This window comes from Chelonus insularis, unplaced genomic scaffold, assembly GCF_013357705.1.
Source record: "Chelonus insularis isolate UGA/USDA-ARS -01 unplaced genomic scaffold, ASM1335770v1 contig_24_pilon, whole genome shotgun sequence".
Classification (NCBI taxonomy): Eukaryota; Metazoa; Arthropoda; class Insecta; order Hymenoptera; family Braconidae; genus Chelonus; species Chelonus insularis.
In genome coordinates this window covers 1,142,206-1,154,252 of record NW_023276446.1, presented here as the reverse complement: position 1 = coordinate 1,154,252, position 12,047 = coordinate 1,142,206, and the positions used below count along the sequence as shown (strand labels likewise).

General features: G+C 31.1%; 1 protein-coding gene across 8 annotated transcripts in view; it reads left to right on the top strand.

The window, feature by feature from the left end:
* LOC118064703 (lachesin-like) overlaps positions 1–12,047 on the top strand; it is a 98,707-nt gene that overhangs the window by 70,820 nt on the left and 15,840 nt on the right. For 7 of the 8 annotated variants that reach the window (XM_035079492.1, XM_035079491.1, XM_035079493.1 and 4 more), the window contains 6 exons: positions 719–825; positions 4,386–4,593; positions 4,745–4,906; positions 8,928–9,056; positions 11,075–11,359; positions 11,495–11,557. In XM_035079492.1, coding sequence (XP_034935383.1) covers positions 719–825; positions 4,386–4,593; positions 4,745–4,906; positions 8,928–9,056; positions 11,075–11,359; positions 11,495–11,557 — 954 coding nt within the window. Of the gene's footprint in view, positions 1–63; positions 163–718; positions 826–4,385; positions 4,594–4,744; positions 4,907–8,927; positions 9,057–11,074; positions 11,360–11,494; positions 11,558–12,047 lie in introns of those variants that run through there. The other variant, XM_035079498.1, reaches the window with a different exon arrangement.

The window sequence follows — 12,047 nt, the reverse complement described above, 5'->3', positions numbered from 1 at the left end:
AACAGAGTCTTGTTGAGATAATATGATGTCCAATGCAAAGCTCAGTCGCAGTCGTCAGCATATCGAAGTACCATGCTTGATTGCTCTTTGGTTACGATTAACTCTAAGTTGTGATTAAATAGTCCCTTCAATTATTCCTACTCCAGTGGTGTGAATATGCAGGTAGAATTGATTGGCAACTGAAACAGAACATGACTGAACAGTTTAACAAAACCTTAGTTCCTCCAACAATGAATTAAAGCTAAATTATGATTGGGTGTCATTAAAAAGAAAGATGAAGGAATAATTTTATGAAGCATTCAGAAGGGTTCCTTTGAGATTCCTTCCTCGAATGAGAGTGACAGTATCATATATACGAACCGCTCCACTGTTGTATAGAGTCAATTTTGGTTGGAGAAACTATGCAGCTATATAGTGGGTATGGCTTAGATAAGTTTTAGGGATGAGAAGCTCTTTATTCTCTCATGAAATTGACAGGGAAATGGATGTACCACGATATCCACCTTCGGCTTAGCTATATCCTATGGTGTTTGTGCTAACGTTGCATCTAAGGCTTTATTTACTCCTTAACTCACCATCTTCTATGTAAATTTATGTAAATATGTATTTATCTTTTATAACGATTGATATTGTTCACGGAGCTTGAGGAAGTAAACTTTTTTGTAATATTTTTAAAATGCAAAAATGATTAACTTATTTTCTGTTTTGTCTTTTTTAGCATTGACGGAGGGACCAATGTTTGCTGAGCCTATTCCTAATGTGACAGTTGCAATTGGAAGGGATGCTAATCTACCTTGTGTTATCAACAATCTTGGATCTTATAAGGTGAGTTTGATGATGAATTACAATTTCTATGATAAATGTATAAAATAAAGTCTGATTAGCTTTATCAATATTTATTTGATATACCTGTTAAGAAATTTTTAATTAAGAAACTCAAGGAAACCGGAAGTAATTCAATCTCAAATAATCTGAAGGTAGAGAAAACGATGAAAAATTCCACCGGAAAATATGGATGTCATTCATTTATTATGACGACGTCTTCAAGGTAGTACTACTATTAAAATACCTGAAGTAACTTCTTCTCATCATAGAAAGTCTCAGCATCTCGTCGACTTGCTCATTCCACCTGCTATAGTCTATACTTTTATATCTTACAAAAGAAGAATGAAGAATAATATAATCCGTTATTCCACTTCGTTGAGTCGTGTCGATCGACGAGGTCGTTACTTGAACGAGAGCATCTCTTGCTCAGTGGAATGCATCGGACTATTGGAAACGCATCAGCCATCACTGGTGTGTTGTTCGTTGCTATCATAAAATGTACCTATCGATACTGGAATAACGGCGACACAGACGTATCGAATGGTTAATGCGTGCCAGTTTTATTTAACAGAGCAAGCCAACAACAAGAGGACAATCGACTGAAATTTCAGTCATAAAAAATTATAACATCAATCTCCATTTTCTCTTCATTTAATCCGTAATATTTATATTAATTTAACCATTCCAACAACTGGTTTACAAATCTTTTACATAGAAAATTTTTACTTTTATAACTAAAATATGACTTTCTTAATATTAAATCATACCTACAATGAACAGTTCTTGAATATTTTAATTTATTATTATAATTAATTGCGCTAGAAATTTAATTCAAGTCATCAATTGTATGCTTCATTATATAAATATTCTCTCAATTTATTAATTATTGTTAAAAAAATTCATTATCATGTTAAAAAATAACCTTTAGACGAGAAATTTTTTTTATCTAATATTGAAACACAAAATCGTTGACAAACATCTACAAAGAATTTTTTATATCATAAAAAATTGATGACAATACAGCTGAACTGTTAATAAAATCATTGAATTTATTATTCAGAATCTTAGCAGGAATTATTCTAGTGTAACCTATTTTTCTTTTCGCCCTTTAATAACTGTTATAAATTCAGAAAATATAATCTTAATCATTAATTATACATTCCGTCAATAAATGTCAGAGATTTTATTTATTAAAGTTATAAAATTAATTTTCGTTATAAAAAATGGTTTCTTATCACGTATAAAATTTTATTGCTGAATATTACAGCAGAGAAAAATTCATAAGGTAACAAAAGTGGATGGAAATAGTAAAACTGTGATATGTAATGAACAGCTACATACCATTTTTCATTGTATATAGGTTTGATAAAAATCAGCATTCGAACTCATCGTTATATTGCATAGTTCTAAGTTTTAGAAAATGGTGCAGTCCAAAGTTTACTATCAGGATATAATGCAAGAGTCACAACTATCCATTATTCATGCAAAAGTTTACTTAACTCAGATATACTGAACAATGTATTCGTGCTCAGCTTATCATTGAATATTTCTTTTTCAAATTAATTAGTCTATTATTTCATTATTAATAGATATTAATTGATAAACAAATCCAATTAAATAAAGAAAAAATTAAAATTTAATAATAAAAATGAAATGAATCATCTTGGATGATTAAGAATACATTAATTAATTCCGAAATTGTCCAGAATAAATCGGAAAATAGTAACTTCCTCAATTAATTCTTAAAATTACTTGGCTGTTGAAGTAACGAAAAATAAACCTTAATTACAATTACCTAAAGAAAACGTATTTCATGTTGCATTGGTAATTGATATTCTTTTAAGCATGTAAAAAAAAAGTATCAAGATTGGTGACCTGGCAAAGTATTGTGAGGTTTTTCCTTCACTAAGCTAAATCAGTGCCAAGCAATGTAAAAGAACCATATACATTACTACATTTTTAACGAGTTCCAATTACTTTACGGGTCTAAAATTAAAAATAAGTGTTGTTTTTATTGGAAGTCCGAACATTGTAATCTTAGTTGATTTATTTTTATCTTATTTTACACAACAGCATTATTGAACGAAATCGTCATTTAATCATCTATTATTTTTAGCGATACATTCATTTCATTAAGATTTGTAATAAAAATAACATTTTGTATAGAAGTATTTTATACAGTACAAGACCTTGCCAGTTAGCACAATTAATATGGAAAAACTTGCATAATTCAGTTGACGCTGTGGTAATTACTTAATTAATAAATGAAACTGAGTAATTGATTTGTCTATATAATACCTATTTTCCACGTAGGCGAACATTTTAAGTAGAATAATTTAACCATTGTATAATATAACGTGACATGACCTATTTTTTCTCTTTACATCTAGTTCTCAATTATTTGCCTTTTATTCATATAACATCATTAATATTACCTTGTGAACTTATTTATTTTTTATCACGGTAATTTTCCGCATTTCCTTAAAGACTATCATTGGAAACTGCAGCAAAAGAATAAAAAACAAAAGTGGAAATTGAATGAAATTGGCTTAAAAAAAAAACAAATAGCTTAGAAGTAAAACAAGAAAGAATTAGTTTTTGAATAGCAGCCAAGTATTTCAATTGAATGAGAAATATTCTCATAGCAACTTCCGAAATAAAAAAAAACGTATGAGTCAATCATTGAATTGTCCATTGTATGTCTTTTAATATTTTTTTTTCGACTGTGGCAATTTTTAGCAATCAGTTTTTACTCGCTTTTAAATCAATATGTCTAGCAAATTTGAGTAATTTTATTTTTTTATTTTACACACATCCTGACGAGAACAAAATTCTAGCAATAACCATGAATCACCAGACGAAACAACAAGCGAGTTGTTGCAGTTGTAAAGTCGAATTTACCGAGCTCTTAATTTACTAGGGCTAACAATATAGATTTTTTTTTTATTTAAAACTAAAAAAACAGTTGAAAATATTAGTAAAAAATTTATTGAAAGAAATAAAATTGATTACTTGAAAAAATATGGTTGATAATAAATCTTAACTTGTCGATTATTACTGTGGTTATTCTATTAAAATTTATTTATAATTATTTATGATTATTAAATTAGGTGTGAAATGAGTTGATTTTATTCAGTCTTAAAAGAGACAAAAACATCATATGAAAGATGTCTCAAGTGAATTAACCGCATATATTCTCACAACTCAACGACGAGCTTTGTCGTCGAATAAGCTTGACTATAACTAGCAAAACAAAGTTTAACTAGTAGCGAGTAAAATGCCAGTATATAATAGCATTCGACTCGAAGCTAAATTATGCGACACCTCAGCTAGAAGTTAAGAAACTTTCAAGCATTAATTAATCACTGAGAAAGACTTAAGTTGAGATTTAACAAAAAATATTGATTTAATATTACCAACCATTAATTTTACAAACTTTGCCAAATAATAATAATAATAATAATCATCATCATCATAATATCTAAGTAATTATAGCTCATTCGTTTATGTCAGTGTTAACTTATGGGAATGGATTAAGATGTTTAAATGTATTGTTTCAGGTGGCATGGCTGCATGTTGGTCGCCAAATGCTTCTCACCATCCATACACATATTGTAACGAAAATACCAAGGTTCACAGTATCCTTCGATAAGCAGAAAACGTGGTTACTGCGTATTCAAAATGTTCAACAACAAGATCGAGGATATTACATGTGTCAAGTAAACACTGTTCCTATGATAAGCCAAGTTGGTTATCTTCAAGTTGTAGGTAAATAAGAATTTTTTTTGCTCACCAATTTAATACATTATATCAAAAGTTTTATAAACTAATACATATATAGCTTATGAATAAAAGATTGAAAATATTATTATTCGCATTTGATAATAATTTTTAAATACTGTATTAAAAATTTTTCTAGTGCCACCAAACATCAACGACTCGTTATCTTCTGAGAGTACAGTTGCAGTAAAAGAGCATCAGAATCTTACATTAACATGTAAAGCAGAAGGATATCCAGAGCCTTCTCTAATGTGGAGACGAGAGGATGGTCAATCAATCCAAATTGATAGACGGAACAAAGGTAATTATGTAACTCTAGTCATAATAAATTTATTAATTATTCAAATACACATTATGATGTAACGTTTTTCAGTTACCAGTAGAAATTAATGTGTTTAATAAGTTATTGTCATGAATCAAACAAATCATCACAGAGCAATGGTCGGAAAAGCTGATTAGTGTCAATTATGTAGTGGATGAAAGCAGTGAATAAAGAGACTAGTGGTGCAATTAGCGTTCTATATTCACATTGTGGCGATAGTGAAGTGTAAAGAAAGGATTATGCTAGGATTTTCGGGGGAATCATATTCATTATAGAATACGCACTCACGTAAATTCAAGTAGCAATGAAACATCGCCAAATATGGTCCTTATCATGTTTCCCTGCCTCAGAATTATTCGATTACTATCTAATTACTAAGTGATCGTGGTCATATTAGATGAAGAGTATCAAAAATTAAGTGGGTGTTTTTTAGGACTCTGGCATAAAACATATTGATAAAAATATTTAATCAGTTTATTAATATTGATATTGAAATGAATCATTATAAAAATAAGTCAATGAAATCATGAAAAATATTTAAATCTCAAAGTAAAGGGAAGTTTATTTGTAGATGGTTTTAAATATGTAATTAGTCCTAGAAGCAAGTTCGTTTACATTATAAAGCAAAAAAGTCGAGTTCTTTTCTCTAGTATATACGTGTCATGACTGCTTAAATACCCAGCTTCTGCATTTAAAATGAAAGCGTATATTAAACGCTCTTGTGACATTCCTCACATAGTACATGGAAAAGACGTTGTGGCTGGATGAGGGTAACACGACAGGCACGTACATGATGTCACTGGAAACGACGGATTAAAACTTAACTACTCTCGTGGCACGTCGACCTGTGAATTATATTCTTGGTCGCACGTGCGTCCAACTGGTATGAAGCCAGTAGGCCTCGTCATTCTGAACCGCGCACGACGAATGGGATAAGTAGAATATCACACTCTGATAGTAACACATCATTTCCCTTAGTTCAGGTGCTCTTGACATTGCTATCAACCTTGTTGAAATACCACAATCGTACATTATCTCTCTCAAACATTTCAACATCACACTTATGATGCTAAATATGAAAAATAATTACAATTCTTTTTTCTAATAAATCAACTAAGTATCTTTTTAACTATTCTAACTAAATAAAATGCACAATGTTTATTTTTTATTTGCAGAAAGTTGAATCTTATTTTTGAGAGAACATCATTAATATCAAAAGACATTTGTAACCCATGCAGAAAGTCGCAAAATTTGTGCAAACACTACGGATGAGTGCTTGTCAGTTTATGCATCCTCATTTTATCCTTTTCATCCTCTTCTTTGAATTCGAAGGCGTAAGGAAACATCAGTGTTGAATATTACCTTTGAAAAATGCACAAGAGTCAAAGAAGTGGTTTCTCGTCTGGCAATTCTTGGTCTGAGAATTCGAGGCTAATTTTTTTAAATCTTGTATTTTTTTTAATGTAAATTAACTCGTCTAATTAAAAATAGATAACACAAATATAATTACAAAGAATGAATCTTCAGAAACTCGTACTTCTTTTTATTATAAAAAGACTCTCTACCATAAAAGACTATTTGAATGTTGCCTATAAATTTATTGGAAAATATAAGATAATTCAATAGCAGTATAAAGTTAATTCCAAGTGCTTTCATTTAACCCACTTAGATATTCAATTGAATCAAAATAACAATCAGAAAATAAAAATTCAAATTTTCTCCATTTAATTGAAGCTGCATACAACTACACTATAAAATTACAAAGGTGATAAAAATTTGATGATTTAATGATATTGTTTGATATAATATATGTCTTTTTGGAGAATTATTCAATATTACAACAAAATAAGTGAATAATTATGCAAAATAATAATATAATAAAATAAAATAGAGTTGATGCGTTCGTGCGAAGAGACTTCTGTATCATGATATCGTCTAACAAGCTTGAAAACTCTTAGACGCAAGTGGATGATGTGTACGACGACGGGATTCGACGTTACCATCAGCTCGACAAACTTGGTGCTCGTTAAAAGTTAAGCACTACAATACTGGCACACGTTGAGATGCCGGAAATGGGATGTAGAAAGAGGGAGAGAGGGGTCGTCGATCCCTGATAGCTTTACTCGATACTTCGAAGTCGAACCCTTCAACGCACTGAAATTTCCGTGAAGCACTAAACTTGATGTACTTTACTTAAAATTTACTCTTCAGCTCACTTATTTCCTAATTGGCAATTCGATCGTCAGTAAATTGTTGTGAAAAGCAACAATAAGTAAACTAAATAAATGAACAAAGGAAATCCTGTTAACAGTTTATTAATTAAATTTGTAATTATTTCAATTTCATTTGAAAATATTTTTTTCAAGTACTCTAGTGATTTTATTTTATTTCAATTATTTATTGATTATGGAAAAAATGTATTTTTCTCTTGGTACATGTTGAAAGTATGGCTGTTGATTTTATATGGCTTGGTTGAAAAAATTAGTCGTTAATTAACCTGTACGGTTGAGTGATGGGGAGAGTAAATGGCAAAGGGAAAACATCAGAGCAATCGCCAAATTAGAGACGAGAGTGGCACCCGTCAACATATCGTACAACTATCGCAAGCTACGCAAGAGAGACTCTACCAATTAGCAATGGCGTGAAACTCTAATGGACGATAATTCGATAACGGAAGTGGAATGAAGTTGCCGATCATAGTTGGCAATTACTTGTTATCCGCTTATAGTCAACGTGATCCTTACGTTATTGAAATTATTATTAAACTATCTATTCTATACTTGTCTACTCTTTACTCAATATGTGCATAGGAACCGTGATACTTAATATTCGTTATTCAATATTTTATCAACCATATCTTCTCACATATCCTGTTCTTCCAGACACTTTATATTCATTATTTACAGCCATTTAATTATTTCATGTTCATAACTGGTTTTATATCAGTTCAAATTAACCAAAATAGTAACAAATTTTATCAACTTAAAAGCTCCAACTTATCTTCATGAAAGAAAGATTACTTTTCATTATACAAAAAGTAAGACAAATCTTAAGTTAACCAATTAAATTACTTTACTAATAATTATTTGAATGTTTATATAAATGTATTTGAGAAGACATAAATTTTGCTGGCAAAAAAATAAAGGCAATCGAGATCGATTATAGGTAGAATTGTGAAGTTTAACTTGGAGTAAAGTAAGTCGTTCATTCTAATTATAGACGCGTAAATAATTCATCATAGCATTTGGCAAAGATCCATGATAAATTTTCCGTGGGTAAATCCATTTCCATTAAGCACGACGTAGGTCATGCATAATCGTATCGATTGATTCATTAAAAGAGAGAAATAAATTTACAAAAAGTTTAAAAATTTATTTTTTCTAATACCACTAGTTATTTATTGTAATTAGTACTTTATTAAATAAATTAAAAAATTAGTTTCATAATAAAATTATCTTTCAAATAGGAAATATTTATGATTATTTATACTGTTAGAAAAAAGGTAGAGATACATTAATTAATAAAATGACGAATATAAAATGATTTATTTAAGAACAGCAATAAGTTGAAAATGTCAAAGTTTTCAATTAGAACATCTCTCAAGGGTTTTTGACTTGTAAGACTTCATTCTTCACTAGATTTCATTCTCTCTCCTCTTCTGACTCGTGTGAATCACTTCATACAGTCGCCAGTCCTAGTGGCATCAAAAGTTGAGTCGTAAATTACTAGTTGAAGTTGATGAAACGAGGCACGAGTGCGATTTATTCGTTGAAACTTTGGCTCTTAATGTTCTCTGCCGAAGGGGCGATCGTACTGCGATCAAGAGATAGAAAGTAGAGAGAGAGAGAAAAATATCTCCAGAATTTCAACAAACTTATTTCTAATGTACATAATATTACTTTACATTTAAAACAAACAAATCTATATAAATGAAGTACATTGTTGTATTGCTGAAAAATGTCTACTAAATTTATATTCATCTTCATTTTTTTATTTTCAGTGGAAAAATACAGCGGAGAGCAGCTTAATCTAACTAAAATTACACGGACAGAAATGGGAGCTTATCTCTGTATTGCAACCAATGGAATACCTCCAACAGTTAGCAAGAGAATAATCGTTGACGTGGAATGTAAGTTATAAAAATATACAGTAAAATTATGGCCGTAATTTGTTGTAATATTTAACTAGATTATGCTTTTTACTATGTGAAAATTAAACTCCTGAAAATTATTAATTGGTTAAATCTAGTTTTCTCACAATAATATTTTAAATTATCTTATTAATTTTTTTTATCATTTCATTGATCAAGGGAATTATGTCTAGGTAATTAATATAATTTTTTTTTTCGTAATTATATTGTGTTATAAATTATCATTAAAAGATATCTCTTTCAGCTTGTTCTTCTTCTAAATGCTACTCCTTGAATGATTTTTGAAATAAAAAGAGAGAACTAATTTTTTTCATCATGCTCTATGACGAGTATTCAAAAGATAAATAATATAAAAATATATATGTATTTGTGTGAAATGTAAATGAGATGAAATATATAAGCAAGAAATAATTCCAAAATTGAACCTGAGGGATGTTGTCGCGCATTGTTGAAATTTAATTCTCTCCTCGGTTGACTCCCTAGAATCAGCTTGCACAGTCTCAAGGGAAATACACAAGCAGTAGAATAGAAGGTGTGTCCCCAATGGTCTTGGTCATTTTTCCCTTTTATGCGTTTCATTCGTTCATGTCAGTCTAGCTTGCATACTCAGTCGTACGTGTCTGTTCTTGTTTTCTCTTATCCCTTCTTTGCCAGTACACTTTTATTTCTTTCTCTTTCTGGTCTTTTTTATTCTTCACCTTTACCTCCACGAGCATATATAGGCGCGCCAGTGTTCTCTGAATATTTACAAGTCCTGGCGACATATTTTATTCAGACGAGTGAGAAAACACTGCGGCTCTCACGACTCGGTCGAAAAAGGTAGGGTGACATCCCTCTACAAATTTACATCTACATATATGTGTGTTTGCTACTTTTGGATGTCTCTATTTGTCCGCACTGTGGTACACACATCCGACCGCTCATGTATCCGATAAACACAGTGTTAACCTGGTAATCCTGTCTTCTACGACCTGGAAAACACATTTTACGCTCAAAATTATTTTTCTTTCCATTTCATCCAACCACATAGTACGCCATAAAAACTTGTACATGACCCGAATCAAAGTATTACCAGGTAGCAAAAAAGATGAATTGCAAACCACAATCAGGTGCTGATTGTTAAGAGTCCAAAACGATTGGTGAGATTAACACTGCGGTGTTCGAGGATTATGTTTGGCATGTTCAACGTGGCTATTTCACTTGGCCTCTGTGTGTACCATCGAATATAGAACCAATGGCATGTCCTACCCCAGGCGCTTTCCACAAATCCACAGATTCCCGCACTGACCTTAATTAGTGCATACTTTCATGCCTCTACTCGAGTTACTATGTTTTAGCACCAGGTTGTGTGCACAAATTCCCCTTTGCTATTTCAGATGTCTAGAGTTCCTGAATTATTCCATTTACATTTCACGTTTTTAATATTTACGTATCTGAAAAAATCTCTCAATGAATCATTGAAATGAAACATATCGATAAGTCGATATAATGAAAAAAATTTCATTACGTGTATGTCTGATTAATTTTTGGAGAAATATTTTCGAGGATATTCATGAAAATAACTACATAATAAAGTATACATCTCCATGAGTCTTCCATTTCTGTTAAGTAATAAAGTTAGTAGTATATATGGTGCATTTAAAATCATTCATATTCATTGAAACACATATGTACCAAGTAATCCTTGAAAAGCCAGGCTTATCCATTTGCCGAAATTACTCAGGATTCGGTAATCGTTTTTGCTCTCTTCTTTGCTCCATTTGTTAATAAAATTTAACTTCACTCTTCCTTATTTTTGCAGAGACTTTTTTAGTTACGTTTTAAAAGATTGGATCTAGTAAAATATACATTGTGAGGAGAATGAACGAAATAAAAAATATATTTCTTGAGTAGAGCCGAGGAAATCGAGCAAGTTTAGGAACTTTAAAAGTACTTTTAGAAATAGCCTGTGGTAACATTTGAATGTAACTAAAGTTTATCTGCATGTTGCTCTCCAGTTCCTCCAACGATATTCGTGCCAAATCAGCTGATGGGTGCACCAGCTGGAAAGAACGTAACCCTGGTGTGCAACGTAGAAGCACATCCACGAGCGATAAGCTACTGGAACTTCAACAATTCTATGGTACTGAGCAACGAAAAGTATACTAGTATAATAAGGGAAAGTAGCTACAGAACTGACATGGAGCTGACCATACGAAATCTAACATTCAGTGATTTTGGAAGCTATAGATGCATCAGCAAAAACTCCTTGGGAGAAACTGAAGGATCCATTCGAATTTATGGTAAGAATTTTATTAAAACCTAATTAACTTACAATATAATCATCATTATTCATTACAAAAACTTTAATAATTATTAAAAAATATTACATATATTAATGATGATAAAGTAAACGATTAATTTTAATCCTATTACAGAAATGGCGCAACCTTCATCGCCACCAACAGCAACGGAAATCAAAAGCAGTGCAAACAAAGAGGGTGAGTTGCTAAAATTGATCAGGTAGATCAAGATGAATATTTAAAAATAGAAAAAAAATTTAGGAGCATAGTGAATGCAAGTTCTATCAACAGGGGAGTAATCCATATACATTTGTGGAGTCCAGTATAAACACAATTTCATTATTGAAGAGGTAGAATAAGTTGTGAGAGGATAGCTAGGTCAGGTCCCCGTAGTTTCCATTCCCTTCTTCTTCTTCTTCTTCTTCCTCTTTTTACTCGTTTTACTTTTATATAAGGTCCTCTTCTTCTCTTACTCCACCATTTTCTCGTCTTTGTTCTTATTCTCTACCTTTCGATTTTCATTTTCCTTGCCTTAGTTGGCAAGCGAATAGCAACGGAACCAATCTTAATATGCTGCATTATTAACGCCCATGCAAAGTCAACCACTACGAATATTATCCAACGTAGTGCTTTTATGAAATTTTTCTTATCCTTATTTGTTCTTGGTTTTATTATTATTATTATTATT